Source organism: Aythya marila, assembly GCF_965140915.1.
Source record: "Aythya marila genome assembly, chromosome: 31".
Classification (NCBI taxonomy): Eukaryota; Metazoa; Chordata; class Aves; order Anseriformes; family Anatidae; genus Aythya; species Aythya marila.
The window spans coordinates 452,698-478,444 of NC_139072.1; the positions used below are offsets into that span (position 1 = coordinate 452,698).

The window sequence follows — 25,747 nt, forward strand, 5'->3', positions numbered from 1 at the left end:
CCCCATGAGGACCCCAAAATCCCTGGGGATTCCAATTTCTCCCCCCCCACCCCCCGCCCCGTAGCCCCCCCCAGGTCCTCCCAAACTGCAACCCCCCCCCCAAGACCCCCTGACCCCCCCCCAGCTGCCCTCAAAGCCCCCCCCCCCAGCGACCACCTGTCCCCCCCCCCCCAGATACTCCCCCAGGACCCCAAAAGCCCCCCAAAAGCCCAAGAACCCCCCCAGGGACCCCCCAAGGGACCCCCCCCAGGACCCCAAAACCCCAAGGCCCCCCCCAGGGACCCCCAAAAAACCCTGAGACTGCCCCGGGGACCCCCCAAGACCCCAAAGACCCCCCCCAGGGACTCCAAAACCCCAATGACCCCCCCAAGACCCCCCAAAAACCCCAAAGACCCCCCCCAGGAATCCCCCCCAGGACCCCAAAACTTCAAGGACCACCCCAGGGACCCTCCAGGACCCCAAAACCCCAAAGACCCCCCCCCAGGGACCCCCCAAAACCCCTAAGACCACCCCAGGGACCACCCAAGGGACCCCCCAAGACCCTAAAAGCCCCCCAAAACCCCAAAGATCCCCCCAGGGACTCCAAACCCCCCAAAACCCAATGACCCCCTCAGGACCCCCAAAACCCCCCAAAAACCCTAAAGACCCCTCCAAGGGACCCCCCCAAGACCCCAAAACCCCAAGGACCCCCTGAGGGACCCCCCCAGAGACCTCCCAAGACCCCCAAATCCCAAGACCCCCCCAGGGCCCCCCCCAGACCCCAAAGTTCCCCCCCAGGGACTCCAAAGACCCCCCCAAAACCCCCTCAAGACCCCAAAACCCCCCCAAACCCCCAAGACCCCCCCAGAGACACCCCAAGACCCCAAAGACCCCCCCAGGGACCCCAAAGACCCCCAAAACCCCAAAGACCCCCCAGGGACCCCCAAGACCCCCCCAAAACCCCAAAGACCCCCCCCCAGGGACCCCCCCGAAGACCCCCCCAAAACCCCCAAGACCCCCCCAGGACCCCCCCCAGACCCCAAAGATCCCCCCGCAGGGACCCCAAAACCCCCCCAAAACCCCCCCCAAGACCCCAAAACCGCCCCAGAACCCCAAAGACCCCCCCCAGGGACCCCCCCAAGACCCCCCCCCAAACCCCCAAAACCCCCAAGACCCCCCCAGTGACCCCCACCCCGTGACCCCAACCCCCCCCCTCCAAAAACCCCCTCGCACGTGCCCCTAGCGGCACGTGGCCCCCCCGTCCCGTTACGTCACGCCACCCATCGGGGGGATCCCCGCGGGGGGATCCCCCCCCAACCTCTGACGTCACAGGGGGGGACCCCAATGACGTCACGAACCCCCCCCCCCCCCTTACCGCGCGCCGCCGCCGCCTCTGCCCGGCACCGGCGGGGACCCCGGGACCAGAGGGAAGGGGGCGGGGCTACGGGGAGGGGGGGCGGAGCTACGGGGAGGGGGCGGGGTTAGATCAAAGCCACGCCCCCCTGCCGGGTTGGAAACCGCGGGAACTTGGCCACTCCCGAACTTGGCCACGCCCACAAAAAGGGGTGGAAGTGGGGGGAGGGGGAGGGGAGGGGGAAAAGGGGGGGGGGTAAAAAGGGGGGGGGGGCAAAAAGCCAAGGGGGGGGTCCCAAAGGGGGGGGCAAAAAGGGGGGGCAAAAGGGGAGGGGGTGAAAAGGGGGGGTAAAAAGGGGGGGGTAAAAAGGGGGGGGTAAAAAGGGGGGGCACAAATGGGGGGGGGTCCCAAGGAGGGGGTCGATGGGGGGGGGGTTCCCAGGGGGGGTGGGGAGGGTGGGATCCAATTGGGGGGGGGTCTCAATGGGGGGGGGATGTTCAATGGGGGGGTCTCAAAAGGGGGTCCCAAGGGTGGGGGGCAAAAGGGGGGGGGCAATGGGGGGGGGCAAAAGGGGAGGGGTCTCAATGGGGGTGTGGGGGGGGTGGGTCCCGGTGGGGGGGTTCCAAGGGGGGTCCCAAGGGGGGGGTGGTCCAAGGGGGGGGTTAATGGGGGGGGTCAAGGGGGGGCAAAAGGGGAGGGGTCCTAAGGGGGGGTCCCAAGGGGGGGGCGCAAAAGGGGGGGTCTCAATGGGGGGTCCAAAGGAGGGGGGGTCAATGGGGGGGGTCAATGGGGGAGGGTCCAAAGGGGGGGAGGGGCAAAAGGGGGGGTCCAAAGGGGGGGGAGGGGCGCTGTAACCCCCCCTCCCCCCCCCCCTTTTTTGGGGGCGGGTCCCCAGAATCCTTTGCGGCGCCACCTCCCCCCCCACACCCCCCCAAGGCCAGGGGGCGGGGGCGGGGGGAGGTCACGTGTGACGTCCGTGTGACGTCAGCGGTGACGTCAGGCTGACCTCATGGCCTTGGGGGCTAGGCGGCGGCCCCACCCCCCGCGCCTCCCCCTGAAAGCCCCGCCCACGGGGCGGGATTTCGCAAATCACACCATATTTGGTATAAAGGGGGCGTGGTTTGGCTCCGTAGGACACGCCCCCGTCGCCGTGTGCACTGCGCATGCGCGTCCACATCCGCCTCCTTCCCGCGCTTCTCCCCCCCCCCCCCCCCCGCGCTGCGCATGCGCAGTGGGGCCGGGGCCCGGCCGCCATTACGCGGCCTCCGTGGGCCCGATCCTGGGGTCCCCGCGACCCCAAATCCTGGTGGCCCTAAATACCCGTGTCCCCAAATCCTGGTGACCCCCCAGGTCCCCGTGTCCCCAAATTTCTGTGGCCTCAGGTCCCTGTGTCCCCAAATCCTGGTGGCCCTAAGTACCCGTGTCCCCAAATCCTTGGTGTCCCCATGTCCCCGTGTCCCCAAATCCTGGTGACCCCCCAGGTCCCCATGTCCCCAAATTTCTGTGGCTTCAGGTCCCCACGTCCCAAATCTCTGGTGGCCCTAAGCACCTATGTCCCCAAATCACTGGTGTCCCCGTGTCCCCAAACCCTGGTGGCCCCGTGTCCCCATATCTTCATGTCCCCGTGTCCCCAAATCCCTGGTGGCCCTAAAGACCTGTGTCCCACATCCTCAACGGTCCCAGGTTCCCGTGTCCCAAAATCCTGGTGACCCCCAGGTTCCCGTGTCCCCAGTCCCCGGTGGCCCTCAGCACCCGTGTCCCCAAATCCCTGGTGGCCCCATAGCCACACTCCTCAGCCCCCCCGGTGTCCCCAAAGCCACCGTGTCCCTTGTCCCCACGTCCCATCCCAAAGCACGCAGGGGTTGAGCAGGAGCCACCTTTATTCCATGGGACGGGGGACAACGGGGACAGGGACAATGGGGACAGGGACAATGGGGACAGGAGACAATGGGGACAAGGGGCAGGGGAAATTGAGGCAGGGGCTGGATGGGGACAAGAGGGGACACGGGGAGGGGGGATGAGGATGGGGATGGTGGGGACAGGAGGAGGAGGAGACGGGGACAATGGGGATGGACTGGGAATGGGGGGACACCTGGGGACACCTGGGGACGTGGGGGAACTTGGGGACATTTTGGGGTGTTGGGGGCACCTGGGGACACCAGGGGACACCAGGGGATGTTGAGGGACACTTGGGGACGTGGGGGATATGGGGGACACCCAGGGGTGTTGGGAGACACCAGGGGACTTTGGGGACACCTGGGGATTTGGGGACACCTGGGGACACCAGGGGACATTGGGGACTTTGGGGACATGCAGAGACGTTTGGGAAATGTGGGGTTGGAGACAGCTGGGGATTTGGGGATGGCTGGGGATTTGGGGACACCAAGGGATGGGGAGACAGGTGAGGGTCTTGGGGACACCTGGGGACTTCGGGGACACCCGGTGACACCTGGGGACACCCGGTGGCATTGGGGACGTCCCTCAGATGGCGATGCTGTTCTCGATGGCGGCGGGGTCGAGGTATGGGTATGGCAGGGGCAGTGCGGCGTTGGGGACATTGGGGACACCGGGGGATTTGGGGACTCCTGAGGGATGGGGAGACTCCTGAGGGTCCTGGGGACACCAGGGGACATCTGGTGACACCCGGGGACATTGGGGACGTCCCTCAGATGGCGATGCTGTTCTCGATGGCGGCGGGGTCGAGGTATGGGTATGGCAGGGGCAGCGCGGCGTTGGGGACACTGGGGACACCAAGGGATGGGGAGACTGGTGAGGGTCTTGGGGACAACCAGGGGGTCCTGGGGACACCTGGGGACACCAGGGGACATTGGGGACTTTGGGGACATGCAGAGACGTTTGGGAAATGTGGGGTTGGAGACAGCTGGGGATTTGGGGATGGCTGGGGATTTGGGGACACCAAGGGATGGGGAGACGGGTGAGGGTCTTGGGGACAACCGGGGGGTCTTGGGGACACCAGGGGACACCTGGGGACACCCGGGGACATTGGGGACATTGGGGACGTCCCTCAGATGGCGATGCTGTTCTCGATGGCGGCGGGGTCGAGGTATGGGTATGGCAGGGGCAGCGCGGCGTTGCGGCGCTGGATGTGCCGGGAGATGCGGGCCAGGCGGCGCTGGAAGGCGCCCAGCAGGCGCCGCGGGGCCTCCTCCGTGAAGTGCTCCTCGGGGTACGAGCCCAGCGGGCGCTGCGGCACCCATGGGTGGGGGGCACGGGGTTGAGGTGGGAGGGGTCCCAGGGGGATTGGGGAGGGGTCTCAGGGGGAATGGGGGAGGTGTTGGGGAAGGGAGAGGTCCCTCGGGGTCTTTTTGGGGTGTGGGGGTCCCTTGGGGTCTCTAGGGAGTGTGGGGGTCCCTTGGGGTCTCTTCAGGAAATGGGGGTCCCTTGGGAATGTAAGGGGTCCCTTGGGGTCTATTTGGGGTGTGGGGGTCCCTTGGGGTCCCTTGGGAACGTGGGGGTCCCTCAGGGTCCTTTGAGAACGTGGGGGGTCCCTTGGGGTTTCTTTAGGGTATGGGGGTCCCTTGGGGTCCCTTGGGAACATGGGGGTCCCTTGGGGTCTCTTTAGGGTATGGGGGTCCCTTGGGGTCCCTTGGGGATGTGGGGGTCCTCTGGGGTCCCTTGGCGTCCCTGGGAGATGGGGGCATCCCTTGGGGTCCCTTAGGAACATGGGGGCCCTTTGGGGATAGGGGGAGGTCCCTTGGGGTCCCTCGGGGAATGGGGAGGTCACTCGGGGTCCCTTGGGGCCATGGGGGTCCCTTGGGGTCCCTCGGGGATGTAGGGGTCCCTTGGGGTCCTTTAGGAACGTGGGGGTCCCTTTGGGGTCCCTTGGGGGATGGGGAGGTCCCTTGGGGTCCCTTGGGGCTGTGAGGGTCCCTTGGGGAAGGTTGGGACCCTTGGGGACATTTGGGGACCCTTGGGGACATTGGGGACCCTTGGGGGAGGTTGGAGACCCTTGGGGACATTTGGGGACCCTTGGGGACATCTGGGGACCCTTGGGGGATGTTGGGGACCCTTGGGGGAGGTTGGGGACCCTCGGGGACATTTGGGGACCCTTGGGGACATTGGGGACCCTTGGGGGAGATTGGGGACCCTCGGGGACATTGGGGACCCTTGGGGACATTTGGGGACCCTTGGGGGAGGTTGGGGACCCTTGGGGACATTGGGGACCCTTGGGGGAGATTGGAGACCCTTGGGGACATTTGGGGACCCTTGGGGACATTTGGGGACCCTTGGGGACGCGGGGGGCTCCCACCCCGGCTCACCCGCTCGCCGGCCTCGTAGCTGACGACGCTGAGCAGGGCGAGGAGGGCGCCGGTGGCCGCGGGGCACGGGAGGGTGGCCAAGAAGCTCTCGGCGGTGGCCTCGGCCTTGGTCCGTGGTGGGGGGCACCGCATGGTCCCCGGGGCGTTGGGCATCCAGGAGTAGAAGTCGTACTGGGGGGCGGGGGCAACCACGGGTCCCTCCGGGGCCACCTGGGGCCTCGTCCCGTCCCGTGGCCACCAAATGGTCCCCCAGGGCCACCCGGGGCCTTGTCCCGTCCCGTGGCCACCACAGGGTCCCCTCGAGGCCACCGGGGTCTCTGTCTTCTTCTCTGGGTCCCATTAGCCCCGTGGCCACCCCAGGGCCACCAAATGGTCCCCCAGGGCCACCTGGAGCCTTGTCCAGTCCCGTGGCCACCAAACTGACCCCCAGGGCCACTTGGGGCCTTGTCCAGTCCCGTGGCCACCAAATTGACCCCCAGGGCCACCTGGGGCCTCATCCTGTCCTGTGGCCACCACAGGGTCCCCCAGGACCACCCGAGCCCCTGCCATCTTCCATGGACCCCATGAGCCCCGTGGCCACCACGTGGTCCTCCTATGGCCACCCGGGTCCTCACCCTGTCCCCTGGTGTCCCCCACGCCCCCTGGTGTCCCCCACTCCCCCCATGAGCCCTGTGGCCACCAAATGGTCCCCCAGGGCTACCTGGAGCCTCATCCTGTCCCATGGCCACCGTGGGGTCACCCAGGGCCACCCGAGTCCTTGCCATCTTCTATGGACCCCATGAGCCCCGTGGCCACCAAATGGTCCCCCAGGGCCACCTGGAGCCTCGTCATGTCCCGTGGCCACCACGTGGTCCTCCTATGGCCACCTGGGTCCTCACCCTGTCCCCTGGTGTCCCCCACGCCCCCAGGTGACCCCAGAACGCCCCCAGGTGACCCCACCACGCCCCCTGGTGTCCCCCACGCCCCCCGGGTGTCCCCACCCTGTCCCCCCGGCGCTACCTGCCCGCTGTTGACGGCGGCGTGCTGCGCGGAGCAGCGGAAGATGATCATGGTGACGAACTTCACCAGCTCGGGGCGGCTGCAGAGCTTGGCCGGGAAGCCTGGGGGTGACACCCCGGGTGACGTCATCGGTGACGTCATCACCCCGGGTGGCTCGCCTCCTCCCACCGCCCCCAATGGCCGTGGCCGTGGTGGTGGCGCCGTGACCATGAGCATGGCCGTGAGCATCGCCAGGATGCGGCCGTGACAGTGACCATGACCATGACCATGACCATGACCATGACCATGACCATCGCCATCGCCATGACCATGATCATGACCATCCTCATGACCATGGCCATGGCCATCACCATCACCATGATCATCTCCATGGCCATGACCATCTCCATGACCATCTCCATGGCCATGACCATGACCATGACCATCGCCATGACCATCTCCATAGCCATCTCCATGACCATGATCATGACCATCACCATCACCATGACCATGACATCTCCTTGACCACCACCATGACTATGGCCATCTCCATGACCATGACCATGACCATGACCACGACCATCTCCATGACCATGACCATCTCCATGACCATGACCATGACCACGACCATGATGATGACCATGACCATCTCCATGACCGTGACCATGATCATCTCCATGACCATGACCTTGACCATCTCCATCTCCATGACTATGACCATGGCCATTACCATCTCCATGATCATCTCCATGACCATCCCCATGACCAAGACCATGACCATGACCATGACCATGACCATCTCCATGGCCATGACCATGACCATGACCATCGCCATCACCACGACCATCTCTGTGACCATCACCATGACCATGACAATCCCCATGACCATCTCCATGGCCATCACCATCTCCATGATCATCTCCATGACCATCTCCATGACCACAACCATCTTCATGAGCATCACCATGACCGTTGTCATCTCCATGACCATGGCCATCACCATCTCCATGACCATCTCCATGACCATGATGATGACCATGACCATCTCCATGACCATCTCCATGACCATCTCCATGACCATGACCATCTCCATCACCATGACCATCTCCATCACCATCGCCATCACCACGACCCCGACCGTCACCAGCCTCGTACCCGATTTCTCGTTGCCCAGCACAGCGTAGGTGAAGATCTCGCCCACCCAATCCTGGAGCTCGGGGTCCTCGACCACGTCACTGTCCTCGTGGTAGTAGAGACCCACGATGCCCTCCACGAAGCTTTAGGACACACAGGGACACCAGTGGGACACGGGGACGGGGCCATGCCTGCCATCCCGGCGTCCCCACCCCATGACCCCATCCCCAATGTCCCCATCCCCAAACCACCATCCTGATGTCCCCATCCCCATGTCCCCATCCCAATGTCCACATCCCTGATGTCCCCATCCCCACGTCCCTATCCCTGATGTCCCCATGCCCATGATCCCTCCATTGTCCCCATCCCCATGTCCTTGCTCCCGATGTCCCCATCCCTGATGTCCCCATCCCCAAAGTCCCCATCCCCAGCGTCCCCATCCCCACTCCCCCATCCTGATGTCCCCATCCCAATATCCCCATCCCCATGTCCCCATCCCCAATGTCCCCATCCCCATGTCCCCATCCCATGACCCCATCCCCATCCTGCTGTCCCCATTCCCAATGTCCCCATCCCGATGTCCCCATCCCCACGTCCCCATCCCCAGTGTCCCCATCCTGATGTCCCCATCCCCATGTCCCCATCCCCATGTCCCCATCCCCATGTCCCCACCCCAATGTCCCCATCCCCATCCTGCTGTCCCCATTCCCAATGTCCCCATCCCGATGTCCCCATCCCCATGTCCCCATCCTCATGTCCCCACCCCAATGTCCCCATCCCATGACCCCATCCCCATGTCCCCATCCCCATGTCCCCATCCCAATATCCCCATCCCCATGTCCCCATCCCAATGTCCCCCTCCCTATGTCCCCATCCCCACGCCCCCACCCCCCACGCCACCCCCTTGCCCCCCACCTCTCGATAGCCCCCCAGATCTCCAGGGCATCGTCCCGGTAGTGGTAGTTGGGGACGTCGGCGACGCCGCGCCGCGCGATGTCATCGGGGACGCACAGCTCCGCGTAGCTCAGCGCCGCCGTGGCGCGGGCCACCAGCTCCAGCGCCCCCTCCCTCCCGATGGCCGCGGCCTGGGGGGGACGTCACCCGTCACCTCCCGGTGTCCCCGTGTCCCCACGACCCCCCCCCCCTTGACCCCGCGCTGACCTGGTCGATGATGCCCCCCGGGTTGAGGAGTTTGTCCCTGGCCATGATGTTGATGTGGAAGGTGTAGCGGCCGTGGGGCAGCAGGAGCTGGGGGCAGGGGACAGGGGGACATGGGGTATGGGGTATGGGGACAGGGGGATGTGGGGTGTGGGGTATGGGGACAGGGGGATGTGGGGTGTGGGGTATGGGGACAGGGGGATGTGGGGTATGGGACATGGGACGTGGGGATGTGGGATATGGGATATGGGGACGGGGGGACGTGGGGTATGGGATATGGGGACATGGGGACATGAGGACATGGGACATCAGAGGTGGGACATGGGACATGGAATATGGGGATGTGGGGCTGTGGGGATATGGGGACATGCCATGGGGCAGCAGGAGCTGGGGGTAGGGGACAGGGGGACATGGGGTATGGGATATGGGACGCGGGGATGTGGGGTATGGGATATGGGGACAGGGGGACGTCAGAGGTGGGACATGGGACATGGAATATGGGGACGTGGGGATGTGAGGATATGGGATATGGGATGTGGGGATGTGGGGTATGGGATATGGGGACAGGGGGACGTGGGGATATGGGATATGGGGACAGGGGGACGTCAGAGGTGGGACATGGGACGTGGAATATGAGGACATGGGGATATGGGATATGGGGATGGGGACATGGTTCAGCTTTTTGGGTGCGGGTTTTTGGGTGCAGGTTTTTAGGTTCAGCTTTTTGGGTTCAGCTTTTTGGGTTCAGGTTTTTAGGTGCAGGTTTTTGGGTTCAGTTTTTTGGGTGCAGCTTTTTGGTTCTGTTTTTTTTTTGGGTTCAGCTTTTTGGGTGCGGGTTTTCAGGCTCAGGTTTTGGGGTGCAGATTTTGGGGTGCAGGTTTCGGGGTGCAGGTTTCAGGCTCAGGTTTTGGGGTGCAGTTTTTGGGGTGTGGGTTTCAGGGTGCAGGTTTTGGGGTGCAGCTTTTTGCGTGTGGCTTTCAGGCTCAGGTTTCGGGGCGCACGTTTCGGGGCACATGTTTCGGGGTGCAGGTTTCGGGGAGCGGGTTTTGGGGCACACGTTTCGGGGCGCATATTTCGGGGTGCAGGTTTCAGGGTGCGGGTTTTCAGGCTCAGGTTTCGGGGTGCAGGTTTTTGGGTGTGGGTTTCAGGCTCAGGTTTCAGGGCACGGGTTTCAGGGTGCAGGTTTTGGGGTGCAGCTTTTTGGGTGTGGGTTTTCAGGCTCAGGTTTCGGGGTGCAGGTTTTGGGGTGCAGGTTTTTGGGTTCAGCTTTTTGGGTGTGGGTTTCAGGCTCAGGTTTCAGGGTGCAGGTTTCGGGGCGCGGGTTTCAGGGTGCGGGTTTTCAGGCTCAGGTTTTAGGGTGCGGGTTTCGGGGTGCAGGTTTCAGGCTCAGGTTTCAGGCTCAGGTTTCGGGGTGCAGGTTTCGGGGTTCGGGTTTTCAGGCTCAGGTTTCGGGGTGCAGGTTTTTGGGTGCGGGTTTCAGGCTCAGGTTTCGGGGCACACATTTCGGGGCACACATTTCGGGGTGCGGGTTTTCAGGCTCAGGTTTCGGGGTGCGGGTTTTGGGGTGCAGGTTTCGGGGTGCAGGTTTCAGGCTCAGGTTTTGGGGTGCGGGTTTCGGGGCACAAATTTTGGGGCGCACATTTCGGGGCGCGGGTTTCGGGGCCCACCTTGTAGAGGGGGTGGCAGGCGGGCAGGCGCAGGGTGGCGATGGCGAAGACCTCGGCCAGGAAGTGGGTGAGCAGCAGGTGAGCCACCACCTCGTGCAGCTGCACGTGGGCGCTGCGCACCCACAGCTTGGCCAGCTCCCAGCCCCACGGCGCGTCCCCCGCCACGAACACCGGCACCTCCGGGCCAGGCTGCTGAGACAGCTGGGGGGGGGGGTACGGGGGGGGTGGGTGTTGGTGGGGGGGGGTAATGGGGTGGGTAATGGGGTGGGGGTGTTGGGGTTGGGGGGTGTTGGGGGGGGGGTAATGGGGTGGGGGTAATGGGGTGGGGTAATGGGGTGGGGGGGTGTTGGGGTGGGGGGTGTTGGTGGGGGGGTAATGGGGTGGGGTGTTGGGGTGGGGGTATTGGGGTGGGGGTGTTGGGGTGGGGGGTGTTGGGGTGGGGTGTTGGGGTGGGGGCATGGAGATATGGGACATGGGGACGTGGGGGTATTGGGGTGGGGGTATTGGGGTGGGGGTGTTGGGGTGGGGGTGTTGGGGTGGGGGGTGTTGGGGGGTGGGTGTTGGTGGGGGGGTAATGGGGTGGGGGTGTTGGGGTGGGGGTGTTGGGGTGGGGGTATTGGGGTGGGGGTGTTGGGGTGGGGGGTGTTGGGGGGGGGGTAATGGGGTGGGGGTAATGGGGTGGGGGTGTTGGGGTGGGGGGTGTTGGGGGGGGGGTAATGGGGTGGGGGTGTTGGGGGGGGGGTATTGGGGTGGGGGCATGGAGATATGGGACGTGGGGACGTGGGGGTATTGGGGTGGGGGTATTGGGGTGGGAGTGTTGGGGTGGGGGTGTTGGGGTGGGGGTGTTGGGGTGGGGGGCATGGGGACATGGAGATATGGGATGTGGGTATTGTGGGGGTGGGTGTTGGTGGGGGGGGTAATGGGGTGGGGGCATGGAGATATGGGATATGGGGATGTGGGGGTATTGGGGTGGGGGGTATTGGGGTGGGGGGCATGGAGATATGGGACGTGGGGACATAGGGGTATTGGGGTGGGGGTATTGGGGTGGGGGCGTGGGGACATGGGGACATGGGGCAGGGGGACATGGGGACGTGGAGATGTGGGACGTGGGGACATCGGGGCGGGGGATGTGGGGTCATGGAGATACGGGACAGGGGACATGGGGACATTGGGACACGGAGATATGGGACAGGGGGATGTAGGGTGTGGGGAATTGGGGACAATGGGGACATGGGACAGGGGGAATAGGACGTGGGGACACGGGACAGGGGAATATGGGGACATGGGGTCACCATGGGGACATGGGGTCACCATGGGGTCACCATGGGGACACGGGATAGGGGAATATGGGGACATGGGATATGGGGACACGGTGACACGGGGACAGGGGGGACATCCCCCCCCCCCCGGGGGGTCCTACCTGGATGGCGAGGGGCAGCAGCGTCCCCTCGGGGCTCAGCCAGAGCAGGCAGAGGGGGGCGGCGGTGAATTGGGGCTCCCCCCCGATGCGCCCCGTGGGCAGCCCCTCCAGCAGCGCGTAGTCGGCCACGAACACGCGCCCCCCCTGCACGGACACCGTCGGACCCCCGCCCGGGACCCCCACCCAGGACCCCCCCCCCCCGGGACCCCCACCCCGGGACCCCACTGATTGACGTGTCCCCCTCCCCTCCAGGGATTGGGACCCCAAGGTTTGGGAATCCCAGTTTCTGGGACCCCCAATTCCTGAGACCTGGTGACCCCAACACCTGGGACCCCAAAATATCTGGGAGCCCAAACCCTGGGACCCCAATCCCCGGGACCCCAAACCCTGGGACCCCAATTCCTGAGACCCCAATCTCTGCCCCCCCCCTAATTCCTGGGACCCCCCAATGCCTGGGACCACCCGAACCCCAGTGCCTGGGACCCCAGTTCCTAAGACCCCCAATTCCTGGGACCCCAAAACCTTGGGAACCCCAAATCCTGAAACCCCCCAATTCCTGGGACCCCCAACCCAAAGGAATCCCAGTCCCAAGAACTCCAATCCCTAGGACCCCAATCCCTGAGCCCCCCCAATTCCTGGGACCCCCAATCCCTGCCCCCTGCCTCTCCCCCCCCCCAGTTCCTGGGACCCCAACTCCTGGGACCCCCAACCCAAAGAAACCCCAATCCCTGCCCCCCAATCCCTGACCCCCCCAATCCCTAGGACCCCAATCCCTGCCCCCCCAATTTCTGCCCCCCCAACCCCTGTCCCCCCAATCCCTGCCCCCCAATCCCTAAGACCCCTAAGACCCCAATCCCTGAGCCCCCCCAATTCCTGGGACCCCCAATCCCTGCCCCCTTCCTCCCCCCCCCCCCAGTTCCTGGGACCCCAACTCCTGGGACCCCCAACCCAAAGAAACCCCAATCCCTGCCCCCCCAGTCCCTGTCCCCCCAACCCCTGCCCCCTTAATCCCTAGGACCCCAACCCCTGTGCCCCCCAAATCTTCCCCCCCCCAACCCCTTCCCCCCTCCCCGACCCCCCAAAACGCCCCCCCCCCCAAAATGCGCCCCCACCTCCATCTCGCGCTGCAGGCAGGTGTCGGGGCCCAGGCTGGGGGCCACCATGGGGGGGGTGACGGCGAAGTTGGGGGGCAGGCGGGGGCAGCGGCGCAGCAGGACGGGGTTCACCCCGCTCAGGTACTGCGCCCCGAAAAACGCGTCGTCCCGCCAGTGCCGCACCACGTACTCTGCGGGACCCCAAAACCTCACACGGGGACCCCAAAAGCTGGATATGGGGGACCCTAAAAGCCCCGATAAGAGGGGACCCCAAAACCTCACAGCAGGAGACCCCAAAACCCCACGGGGGGGACCCCAAAACCTGGATATGGGGGACCCCAAAACCCCACGGAGGGGACCCCAAAACCCCTGATAATAGGGGATCCCAAAACCCCGATAAGAGGGGATCCCAAAAACCACACAGTGGGGACCCCAAAAGCCCATGGGGAGGGACCCCAAAGCCCCTGATAAGAGGGGATCCCAAAACCCTTCATAATAGGGGATCCCAAAACCTGGATATGGGGGACCCTAAAAGCCCTGATAAGAGAGGATCCCAAAACCCCGATAAGAGGGGACCCCAAAACCTCACAGCGGGGACCCCAAAACCCCACGGGGGAAACCCCAAAAGCTCTGATACTAGGGGATCCCAAAACCACACAGCAGGAGACCCCAAACCTCTGGTAATACGGGACCCCAAAACCTCACAGCGGGGACCCCAAAAGCCCTGATAAGAGGGGACCCCAAAAGCTCCCAAAACCTGGATATGGGGGCCCCAAAACCCTTGACACTGGGACAACCCCAAAAGCCCTGATAATAGGGGATCCCAAAACCTCACAGTGGGGACCCCAAAACCTCACAGCGGGGACCCCAAAACCCCACGGAGGGGACCCCAAACCCGCGGGGGAGATCCCAAAACCCCTGATAAGAGGGAATCCCAAAACCTCACAGTGGGGACCCCAAAACCTGGATATGGGGGATCCTAAAAGCCCTGATAAGAGGGGACCCCAAAACCTCACTGCAGGGGCCCCAAAACCCCACTATGGGGTACTATGGGGTTTTGGGGTGCTATGGAGTTTTTGGGGTTCTATGGTTTTTTTGGGGGGTACTATGGGTTTTTGGGGTGCTATGGGTTTTTTTGGGGCGCTATGGGGTTTTTGGGGTTCTACTTTTTTTGGGGGGTACTCTGGGGTTTTTGGGGTGCTATGGGGTTTTTGGGGTTCTACTTTTTTTGGGGGGTACTCTGGGGTTTTTGGGGTGCTATGGGGTTTTTGGGGTTCTACTTTTTTTGGGGGGTACTCTGGGGTTTTTGGGGTGCTATGGGGTTTTTGGGGTTCTACTTTTTTTGGGGGGTACTCTGGGGTTTTTGGGGTGCTATGGGGTTTTTGGGGTGCAGGGGGGGCACTCACCGCCGGCGGGGGTCCCCGGGCACCCCAAAGTCTCGTGGAGCTCATCGAAGCTGCGCCAGGAGCCCCCCCCGTGAAGACCCCGCAGCTGCACCCGGACCTGGCTGGGGATGGGGGATATGGGGTCATGGGGTCGTGGGGTTATGGGGTCGTGGGGTTATGGTGATATATGTGCTTATGGGGACACGGGGACAGGGGGATATGGGGTTATGGGGACGTGGGGCCCTTTGGGGCCCTTTGGGACCATTTTGGGGCCATTTGGGGCCATTTGGGGCCCCTCATTTGGGACCTTCTGGGGCCTTTTGGGGCCATTTGGGGCCCCTCGTTTGGGGCCATTTGCGGCCTTTTGGGCCTTTTGCGACCTTTTGGGGCCATTTGGAGCCTTTTGGGGCCATTTTGGGGCTATTTGGGGCCCTTCATTTGGGACCTTTTGGGGCCATTTGGGGCCCCTCGTTTGGGGCCATTTGGGGCCTTTTGGGCCTTTTGCGAACTTTTGGGGCCCTTCATTTGGGCCCTTTTGGGGCCATTTGGGGCCCCTCATTTTGGGTCCTTTGTGACCTTTTGGGGCCCTTTGGGCCCTTTTGGGCCCTTTGGGACCCTTTGGGGCCTTTTGGGGCCATTTTGGGGCCTTTTGGGGCCACTCACGCGGCGGCGATGCGTGCGGCCACGGTGGCTTGGTGTCCCAGGGGGAAGGCCAGGCCGGGGGACAGCGGGGGGGGCCCGGGGGGGCCGGGGGGGGGCCCCGGGCACAGGAGGGGGGGCAGCGCCCGCAGGCGCCACGGCCACCCCGGGGCGAAGGGCTCCCACCTGGGGGGACCAGTAAGACCAGTAAGAACCAGTAACGCCCTCCCGGTGCCCCCCCAGTACCCCCCAGTTCTCCCAGTGCCCCCCAGTTCTCCCAGTCACACCCCAGTTCTCCCAGTGACAACCCAGTGCCCCCCAGTTGTGTCAGAAACCACCTCAGTGTCTTCCCAGTGCCTCCCAGTAAGACCAGTAACCCCCTCCCAGTGCCCCCAGTAACACCTCCCAGTGCCCCCCCAGTTCTCCCAGTAACACCCCAGTGCCTCCCAGTGGCATCAGGATCCACCTTAGTGTCCTCCCAGTGCCTCCCAGTGCCTCCCAGTAGGACCAGTAAGACCAGTAACCCCCTCCCAGTGCCCCCCCAGTACTCCCAGTGCTCCCCCAGTTCTCCCAGTGCCTTCCAGTGACTCTCCCAGTCTCCTCCCAGTCCCTCCCAGTCCCTCCCAATTCCCCCCCAGTCCTCCCTAGTCCCTCCCAGTCCCCTCCCAGTCACTCCCAATCCATTCCCAATCCCTCCCAGTCCCCCCCAGTCCCTCCCAATCCCTTCCCAGTCCCTCCCAGTCCCTCCCAGTCCCCTCCCAGTCCCCTCCCAATCCCCCCCAGTCCCTCCCAGTCCCCCCCGGTCCTTCCCAATCCCCTCCCAGTCCCCTCCCAGTGTCCCCCATTCCCCTGCCAGCCCCTCCCAGTCCCTCCCAGTGCTCCCAGTCCCTTACTGGAAGGCCTCCCTGCGCTCCCGCAGCTCCTCCAGGCGGTGCCGCAGCAGCCGCGGCTCCGAGGCGTCCTCCCGGGGAGTGCGGGCTGGGGACGGGGGGGGGACATTGGGGACATTGGGGACATGGGGGGGACAGGGGGACATTGGGGACATGGGGACATGGGGGGGACATTGGGGACAGGGGGGAACATTGGGGACATGGGGGGGACAGGGGGACATTGGGGACATGGGGGGGACATTGGGGGGAAAGAGGGGACATTGGGGACATGGGGACATGGGGACAGGGACAGGGACAATCCCCACGGTGTCCCCGTGTCCCCCACCCCCATATTGTCCCCACGCCCCCCCCATGTCCCTAATTTGTCCCCATGCCCCCGCATCACCCCCATGTCCCCCCATGACCCCATCCCCATATTGTCCCCATGTCCCCCCAGTGTCCCCACGCCCCCCCCATGTCCCCATAGTGTCCCCACGCCCCTCCCATGTCCCCAAATTGTCCCCTTGCCCCCCCACGCCCCCCCATGTCCCCCCACCCTGTGTCCCCATAGTGTCCCCACGCCCCCCCCATGTCCCCAAAGTGTCCCCCCGCCCCCCCCCGCCCCCCCCATGTCCCCAAGATGTCCCCATGTCCCCCATCCCCATATTGTCCCCATGCCCCCCCCATGTCCCCAACGTGTCCCCACGCCCCCCCCCATGTCCCCAAGGAGTCCCCAAGGTGTCCCCACACCCCCCCCCATGTCCCCAAAGTGCCCCCCCCCCCATACCAGTGCCCTCTCTCAGCTCCAGGCAGCCGCTCTCCAGCCAGCGGTAACAGGGGAAGGTGACCTCGGGGGGGGGGGCGTCCCCACGGGGGGGGTCCTCACCGGGGGAGGGGGTCCCGGGGGGGTCCCCGGGGGGGGAGGTGACGGTGACGTGGGCGCAGAACCAGCGGTCGGGGAGCAGGGCCCCCCCCAGGGGCTCCTTGTGCAGCCTCAGCAGCAGCAGCGGCCCCAGGGGGGGGCCCGGGGGCACCTCGGCCACCACCGTCTGGGGGGGGGGGGGTCGGGGGGGGGCGTCACCCCCTGCTCCCAGTGCTCCCAGTTCAGCCCAGTGCCCCCCAGTCCCCCCCCCAACCCCTTTCAGCCCCTCTCAGCACCCACTCCCAGTGCTCCCAGTTCAGCCCAGTTCGGCCCAGTCCCCCCCCAAGCCCTTTCAGCCCCTCTCAGTGCCACTCCCAGTGCTCCCAGTTCAGCCCAGTGCCCCCCAGTCCCCCCCCCAACCCCTTTCAGCCCCTCACAGCACCCCCTTCCAGTGCTCCCAGTTCAGCCCAGTTCGGCCCAGTCCCCCCCCAAGCCCTTTCAGCCCCTCTCAGTGCCACTCCCAGTGCTCCCAGTTCAGCCCAGTTCGGCCCAGTGCCCTCCAGTCCCCCCCCCAAGCCCTTTCTGCCCCTCTCAGTGCCACTCCCAGTGCTCCCAGTTCAGCCCAGTTCGGCCCAGTGTCCCCCAGTGACCCCCTCTGCCCCTTTCAGCCCCTCTCAGCACCCACTCCCAGTGCTCCCAGTTCAGCCCAGTGCCCCCCAGTCCTCCCCCAACCCCTTTCAGCCCCTCTCAGTGCCACTCCCACTGCTCCCAGTCCCTCCCAGTGCCCCCCAGTCCCTCCCAGTAGCCCCCCAGTCTCTCCCAGTCCCTTCCAGTAGCCCCCCAGCCCCCTCCCCAGTGCTCCCAGTCCCTCCCAGTGCCCCCCAGTCTCTCCCAGTTCCTCCCCGTGCCTTCAGTCCTCTTCAGTTCCCCCTCACCAGTGCCCCCCAGTCCCTCCCAGTAGCCCTCCAGCCCCCTCCCCAGTGCTCCCAGTCCCTCCCAGTGCCCCCCAGTCCCTCCCAGTAGCCCCCCAGTCCCTCCCAGTCCCTCCCAGTAGCCCCCCAGTCCCTCCCAGTCCCCCCCCAGCGCACTCACGGAGCCGGGCTGCAGGCAGTGGCGGGGCCAGGCGAGGTGGCAGGGGGGGCTCTGGCCCTGTGCCCCCACCAGGGTGACAGTGACGGGCGCCAGCGTCCCCGCGCCCCACTCCGTCCCCGTTGTCACCCGCAGCCGGTACCGGGGGGGGCCCGGGGGGGGCTCGGGGGTCTCTGAAGGGGTCTCGGGGGGGGTCTCGGGGGGGGTCTCGGGGGTCTTCGAGGGGACATCGGGGGTCTTCGGGGATTCCAGTGTCGCTGGGGGGCTGGGGGGGTCTTGGGGTCCTTGGGGACACCGGGGTCCTGGGGGGTCTTCGGGGTCCTGGGGGTCTTGGGTGTCTTTGGGTCTTGGGGTTCTTGGGGTCTTGGGGGGTCCTGGGGGTCCTTGGGGTCTTTGGGGTCCTTGGGGTCTTGGGGTCTTGAGGGTCCTGGGGTCCTTGGGGTCTTGGGGGTCCTCGGGGTCTTGGGGTCTGGGGGTCCTGGTACGTCCTGGGGGTTTTTGGGGTCCTGGGGTCCTGGGGTCCTTGGGGTCCCTCGACGCTCCCGGTCCTCCTCCACTTCCCTGTGCCGCTCCCCCAGTTCCCAGCCTTGTCCCAGTCTCTCCCAGTCCCTCCCAGTCCCTCCCAGTGCCCCCCGCACCGACCGGTCCGAGCGGTCCCTGGCCCCCCACCCCGGCCACCACCCACCCACAGACCCCAGTCCCACCCAGTTCCTCCCAGTGCCACCCAGTTCCTCCCAGTGCTGCCCAGTTCCGCAGACCCCAGTCGCTCCCAGTAAGACCAGTTCCAGCCCTGATTTTATCAATGGCCTCTCACCCAGTTCCACCCCAGTTAAACCCCAGTCCCACCAGTAAGCCTCATTCCCACTCCCACCCCTCTTACACCACTGGGCCCAGTAAGACCAGTTCCAAACCAGTTCTAGCCCAGTTTGGGCCACCAGAACTGAGCCCAATCCCAGTCACGCCCCAGTTCCAACCCCAGTTCCTACCACTGGGCTGGGCCCACGTCCCAGTTTGACCCAGTTTGACCCAGTAAGGCTGGGACCCAGCCCAGTTCCCCCCTGTTACGCCATCGCACCAGTATGACCAGTTCCAGATGAGCCATCTAGGTTCTTCCTGGTCCGTACTGGCGTGCACTGGTCCATACTGGTGCACACTGGACCATTGAGGTTCTTACTGGGCCATACTGGTGTACATTGAACTATTTAGGTTCTTACTGGTCCATACTGTTTTGTGCTGGTCCCTACTGGTGTGTGATGGTCTGTTCAGGTTCTTACTGGTCCATACTGGTGTGTGATCACCTCAGTTCTTACTGGTCCATACAGTTTTGTGCTGGTTCATACTGGTGTGTGATGGTCTGTTCAAGTTCTTACTGGTCCAGACTGGTGTGTGCTGGTCCCTACTGGTGTGTGATGGTCTGTCTAGGTTCTTACTGGTCCAGACTGGTGTGCACTGGCCCATTACACCTGTCACAATCCCCACACACGCGTGTTCCCATCCCCACACGCGTGTTATGACCCACACATGCGTGTTCCCATCCCCTTACACGCGTGTTCCCACCCCCTTACACAGGTGTCCATCCCCTTACACACGTGTTCCCATCCCCACACACATGTTCCCATCCCCTTACACGTGTGTTCCCATCCCCACATGCGTGTTCCCATCCCATACACGCATGTTCCCATCCCCTTACACACATGTCCATCCCCACACGCGTGTTCCCATCCCCTTTCACATGTGTTCCCATCCCATACACGCGTGTTCCCATCCCCACACGCGTGTTCCCCTCCCCTTACACACACACACATGTCCATTCCCACATATTTTTAATCCCTGCACACGCGTGTGCCCGTCCCATGTCATGCTCCCCACACACGTGTCCAACCCCACACGCGTGTGCCCACCCCCTACACATGTTCCCATCCCCCCCACGTGTCCCCATCCCCTTGCACACGCGTGTGCATCCCCACATGCGTGTTCAAACTCCTGGCACACGCGCCCAGCTCCTTTATTGGCCACCCGGGTGCCACCGGGGTTGGGGACATTGGGGGACATTTTGGGGGGGGCAGCTGGGGGTGTTGGGGACAGGGGGACAGGTGGGGTCACGGGGGGGTCACCTGGGGACTTTGGGAGACCTGGGGGGTGTTGGGGTCACTTGAGGACACTTGGGGGTGTTGGGGTCACCTGGGGACATGGGGGGGACACCTGGGGACGTTGAGGGACACCAGGGGATTTTGGGGACACCTGGGGGGTCTTGGGGACATGTGGGGACATTTGGGATATGGGAGACACCAGGGGATTTGGGGTCTCTTGGGGACACTGGGGGGATTTGGGGAGCACCAGTGGATTTGGGGACGTCTGGGGACATGGAGACTCCTGAGGGTCTTGGGGACATCAGGGGACTTTGGGGACAGGTGGGGACGTTTGGGAAATGTGGGGTTGGAGACACCTGGGGAGTTGGGGGTCTCCTGGGGACATGGGAGACACCTGGGGATTTGGGGACATCTGGTGACATTGGGGACACCTGGGGACTTTGGGGACATGCAGAGAGGTTTGGGAGATGTGGGGTTGGAGACAGCTGGGGATTTGGGGATGGCTGGGGATTTGGGGACACCAAGGGATGTGGAGATGGGTGAGGGTCTTGGGGACAACCGGGGGGTCTTGGGGACACTAGGGGACATTGAGGACGTCCCTCAGATGGCGATGCTGTTCTCGATGGCGGCGGGGTCGAGGTATGGGTATGGCAGGGGCAGCGCGGCGTTGGGGACACCGGGGGATTTGGGGACTCCTGAGGGTCCTGGGGACACCAGGGGACATCTGGTGACACCCGGGGACATTGGGGACATTGGGGACGTCCCTCAGATGGCGATGCTGTTCTCGATGGCGGCGGGGTCGAGGTATGGGTATGGCAGGGGCAGCGCGGCGTTGGGGACATTGGGGACACCGGGGGATTTGGGGACTCCTGAGGGTCCTGGGGACACCAGGGGACATCTGGTGACACCCGGGGACATTGGGGACGTCCCTCAGATGGCGATGCTGTTCTCGATGGCGGCGGGGTCGAGGTATGGGTATGGCAGGGGCAGCGCGGCGTTGCGGCGCTGGATGTGCCGGGAGATGCGGGCCAGGCGGCGCTGGAAGGCGCCCAGCAGGCGCCGCGGGGCCTCCTCCGTGAAGTGCTCCTCGGGGTACGAGCCCAGCGGGCGCTGCGGCACCCATGGGTGGGGGGTCAGGGCCGTACGGGGGGCCCTTGGGGGAAGGTCGGGGCCCAGGGGTCGCTTGGGGCCAGAAGGGGTCCTTTGGGGAGGTGGGGGTCTCTCGGGGTGAGGTTGGGGCCCCTTGGGGATGCGGGGGTCCCTTAGGGTCCTGGGGGGTCCCTTGGGGCCATGGGGGTCCCTTGGGTGAGGTTGGGGCCCGGGGGTCCCTTGGGATCCCAGGGGGCTCCCTTGAGGTCTCTTGGGGCGAGATTGGGGCCCCTTGGGGATGTGGGGGTCCCAGGGGGTCCCTTGGGGATGTGGGGGTCCCAGGGGGTCCCTTGGGGTCCCAGGGGTCCCTTGGGGATGTGGGGGTCTCTGAGGGTCCCTTGGGAGATGTTGGGGTCCCGGGGGTCCCTTGGGGTGAGGTTGGGGTCCCAGGGGTCCCTTGGGACCATGGGGGGTCCCTTGGGGTCCTAGGGGGATGTGGGGGTCCCTTGGGGCCATCAGGGAGGCCTTGGGAATGTGGGGGGTCTCTGGGGGTCCCTTGGGGATGTGGGGCTCCCAGGGGGTCTCTTAGGGTCAGGGGGGTCCCTTGGGTGAAGCTGGGGACCCTTGGGGACATGGGGATCCTTGGGGGTCCCTTGGGGTGACGTTGGGGGTCCTTTGAGAAGGTGGGGGTCCCTGGGGGTCCCTTGGGGCCATGGGGATTCCTGGGGGTCCCTTGGGAAATTTTGAGGTCCGGGGGGGTCCCTGTGGATCCCGGGGGGCTCACCATGTCCAGGGGCTCGTTGCGCAGCACCCAAAGGACCCCCAGGGTGATGCAGGTGGTGTTGATGGCGGGCAGGGCACCCAGGAAGTCGGCCTCGCTCAGCGGCGCCTTGCTCCGGGGGGGGGGCTTCCGCATGGCCGCCGGCAGGTTGGGCATGAAGGCGCCCAGCTCGAACTGCGCCGGCACGGGCACCCATGGGACACCGGCACCCATGGGTCCCGCGCACCCAGGGGGCCCCCAGCACCCGTGGGACCCGTGGCGCTCACAGCTCCTGTAGCAGCCGTGGGAGTCCCAGCACTCACTGAGCCCATGGGATCTCCAGCACCCATGGGACCTGCAGCACCCATTGGACTCCCAGCACCCACGAGACTCCCAGCACCCATGGGACCTGTGGTGCTCATAGCACCCATAGGATCCCTGGCACCCATGGGACCCACAGCACTCATAACACGCATGGGATCCCCGGCACCCACGGGACTCCCAAGCACCCATGGGACCCGTGGTACCTGTTGGGCTCCCAGCACCCATGGGACCCACAGCACTTATAGCAAGCGTAGCACCCATGGGACCCATGGCGCCCATTTGGCTCCCAGCACCCTTGGGACCCCTGGCACTCACAGCACCCATAGCACCCACAGGACCCCCAGCACCCATGGGACCCCCCCAGCACCCATGGGACCCGCAGCACCCACAGCACCCATGGTACCTGCAGCCGCTGCAGCACCCGCAGCACCTCAGGGCACCCGCAGCACCCACGGCACCCACGGTCCCTGCAGCATCCGTGGGGCTCAGAGCACCCGCAGCACCCCACAGCACCCCACAGTGCCCCATAGCACACCCCCGGCACCCCCCACATACCCCATAGTGCCCCCAACACACCCCATAGCGCCCCACAGCAGCCCCCAAAAACCCCATAGCAGCCCCCCAGCACCCCATAGTGCTTCTAACACACCCCATAGCACCCCATAGCAGTCCCCCAACACCCCATAGCACCCCCAACACACCCCACAGCAGCCCCCCAGCACCCCACAGCAGACCCCCAACACCCCACAGCACCCCCAACACACCCCACAGCACCCCACAGCAGCCCCCCAGCACCCCATAGTGCTTCTAACACACCCCATAGCACCCCACAGCAGCCCCCCAGCACCCCATATCCCCCCCCAACACCCCACAGCACCCCCAACACACCCCATAGCGCCCCACAGCAGCCCCCCAACACCCCATAGCGCCCTCCCAACACCCCGTAGCACCCCGTATCCCCCCCCCAACACCCCACAGCACCCCCCCCGGCCCCATAGCCCCCCATAGCCCCCCCATAGCCCCCCACCTGGCCGCTGTTGGTGGCGGCGTGGTACGCGGAGCAGGTGAAGATGATCATGGTGACGAAGGTGACGAGCTCCCGCAGGGTGCGCAGCGACGAGGGCACGCCTTGGGGGGGGGACAAAGGGGGGGGTCGAGGCTTGCACGAGGGCTCCCCGGGGCCCTTGCACACGCGTGTGAGACACGAGGGGCCCTACCGGAGCGGCGGCGGCCGAGGAAAGCTTTGTGGAAGATTTCGGCCACCCAGGCCTGAAGCTCGGGGTCGTCGCGCACGGCCGCGTCGCACGGGTAGTAGAGGTGCACCATGCCGGCCACGAAGCTGGGGGGGGGGGCACGGGGGGGTGTGCACGAGGGGGCACAAGGGTAAGTGAGAGGGCACGAGGAGGCACAAGGATGAGCAAGGATAAATTAGGGGGCACAAGGGGGTGCGCAAGGAGGGACAAGGATGAATTAGGGGGCACGAGGATGAATGAGGGGGCACGAAAGGGCACGAGGGGGACGCACAAGGGGGCACGATGATAAATGAGGGGGCACGAGGGGGCACAAAAGTGCACGAGGGGGACACACGAGGGGGCACGAGGACAAATGAGGGGGGACAAGGACAAATAAATGTGCATGAAAGGACACAAGGGGGATACACGAGGGGGATGCACGAGGGGGCACAAGGACAAATTAGGGGGCACGAGGATGAATGAGGTTGCACAAAAGGGCACGAGGGGGATGCACGAGGGGGCACGAGGACAAATGAGGGGGTACGAAAGGGCAAAAGGGGGATGCACGAGGGGGGATGAGGACATGGGAGGACGCATGGGGACACACCAGGACACGGGAGGAAGACACGAGGATGCACGGGGAGGACACGAGGGGACACAAGGAGGCACAAAGATGACACGAGGGGACACAAGGATGACACAAAGAGGCACAGGGAGGCTAAAGGACGACACGAGGAGACACAAGGAGGCACGAGGACGACACAAAGAGGCACAGGGACGCTAAAGGACAACACGAGGAGACACAAGGATGCACAAGGGCGACACGAGGGGACACAATGATGCACGAAGATGACACAAAGGGGCACAGGGAGGCAAAAGGATGACACAAGGAGACACAAGGAGGCATGGGGAGGACACGAGGTGACACAAGGATGACACGAGGGGACACAAGGATGCATGAGGACGACACGAGGGGACACAAGGATGACACGAGGGGACACAAGGATGCATGAGGACGACACGAGGGGACACAAGGATGACACGAGGGGACACGGGGGGTTACGGGGAGGTGGCCCCCACCTGCGGATGGTGGCCCAGAGGCGCCGGGCGTCCTGCCCGTAGTGGTAGCCGCGGGTGCGGGTGACGCCGCGGCGCCGGAGGTCGCGGGGCAGCACCAGGTCCCCGTAGCGCAGCCGCCGCAGCCCCCGCGCCACCACCCGCAGCAGCCCCCGGCGCCCCAGGGCGATGGCCTGGGGGGGTTAATAAGGGGGGAGTCAGTAGAAGCCCCCCCGGCTGCCCCCTTCAGTCACCCCAATTCGGCCCCAAATTGCCCCAATATGGCCCCAAATTGCCCCAATGTGGCCCCAGTTCAGACACAGATGACCCCAGTATGGCCCCAGGTTGCCCCAGTTGTCCCAGTATGGCCCCAGGTTGCCCCAAATCAGCTCCAAATCACCCCAATTCAGCCCCAACTCATGCCAAATTGCCCCAACGTGGCTCCAAATTGCCCCAATCACCCCCAGTTGCCCCGATTTAGTACCAAGTTGCCCCGATTCAGACCCAAATCCACTCAATTCAGCCCCAAATTGCCCCAGTACAGCCCCAAGTCACCTCAACGCACCCCTAAATACCCTGAATTGCCCCAAATTGCCCCAACGCCACCCTATTTTGCAACGCAGCCCCAAAGCCCTAAATTGCCCTGATTCATCCCCCAACACAGCCCCAGATACACCCAATCCACCCCCAAATAGCCCCAAATCACCTCAAAACCCCCCCAAGCCACCTTAATTTACCCTCCAATACCCCCAAATTGCCCAACTCACCCCCAAAAGCCCCAAGTCACCCCCCCCCAGACCCCTCCTCACCCCCCTAAACCTTCCCAAGACCCCACCACTCCCCCCCAGACACCCCTCAGACCCTCCCCTCTCCCCCTTGGGGACCCCCCCAGACCCACCCAAGGGTGCTCCCCCACCCATGGGACCCCCCCCAAACCCACCCGGTCGAAGACCCCGCCGGGGTTGAGCAGGAAGCGCCGCGCCAGCACCGCGATGTGCACCGTGTACCGCGTGTGGGGCAGCAGCAGCTGGGGGGGGGGGGACACAAGGGGGGGGCAGCTTTGTGCCAGGTGGCTGGGACAACCCCTAAAAATGCCCTCTCCCCCCCTCGCCCAGTACCTGGGAGCCCCTCCCAAGAAATGGGGCCCCCAACATGGTCCTGTCTCCCACCCCAAATACTTGGTATCTGGGACTCCCCCAGACACCTGGGACCCCTCCCCCAATTCCTCCCAGTCCCCCCATGGGACAGATGCCCCCCACGTTCCCCGTGTGTGTCCCCATAGTCCCCA

General features: G+C 64.8%; 1 protein-coding gene across 1 annotated transcript in view; it reads right to left on the minus strand.

The window, feature by feature from the left end:
* Nucleotides 1-4,298: 4,298 nt before the first annotated feature.
* Nucleotides 4,299-25,747, minus strand: part of LOC309888952 (uncharacterized protein) — a gene marked incomplete at its 5' end in the record, with an annotated part of 28,937 nt that continues 7,488 nt past the window's right edge. Inside the window, 20 exons of the mRNA XM_082781611.1 lie at nucleotides 4,299-4,538; nucleotides 5,614-5,784; nucleotides 6,613-6,713; nucleotides 7,747-7,868; nucleotides 8,641-8,810; nucleotides 8,887-8,973; nucleotides 10,551-10,751; nucleotides 11,971-12,114; nucleotides 13,083-13,255; nucleotides 14,471-14,571; nucleotides 15,113-15,274; nucleotides 15,982-16,066; nucleotides 16,745-17,006; nucleotides 17,912-18,165; nucleotides 20,943-21,108; nucleotides 21,872-22,042; nucleotides 23,199-23,299; nucleotides 23,389-23,510; nucleotides 24,484-24,653; nucleotides 25,400-25,486. Of these exons, the coding sequence (XP_082637737.1) occupies nucleotides 4,359-4,538; nucleotides 5,614-5,784; nucleotides 6,613-6,713; nucleotides 7,747-7,868; nucleotides 8,641-8,810; nucleotides 8,887-8,973; nucleotides 10,551-10,751; nucleotides 11,971-12,114; nucleotides 13,083-13,255; nucleotides 14,471-14,571; nucleotides 15,113-15,274; nucleotides 15,982-16,066; nucleotides 16,745-17,006; nucleotides 17,912-18,165; nucleotides 20,943-21,108; nucleotides 21,872-22,042; nucleotides 23,199-23,299; nucleotides 23,389-23,510; nucleotides 24,484-24,653; nucleotides 25,400-25,486 (3,030 nt within the window). The 3' untranslated portion in view covers nucleotides 4,299-4,358. The remainder of the gene's footprint in view (nucleotides 4,539-5,613; nucleotides 5,785-6,612; nucleotides 6,714-7,746; nucleotides 7,869-8,640; nucleotides 8,811-8,886; nucleotides 8,974-10,550; nucleotides 10,752-11,970; nucleotides 12,115-13,082; nucleotides 13,256-14,470; nucleotides 14,572-15,112; nucleotides 15,275-15,981; nucleotides 16,067-16,744; nucleotides 17,007-17,911; nucleotides 18,166-20,942; nucleotides 21,109-21,871; nucleotides 22,043-23,198; nucleotides 23,300-23,388; nucleotides 23,511-24,483; nucleotides 24,654-25,399; nucleotides 25,487-25,747) is intronic.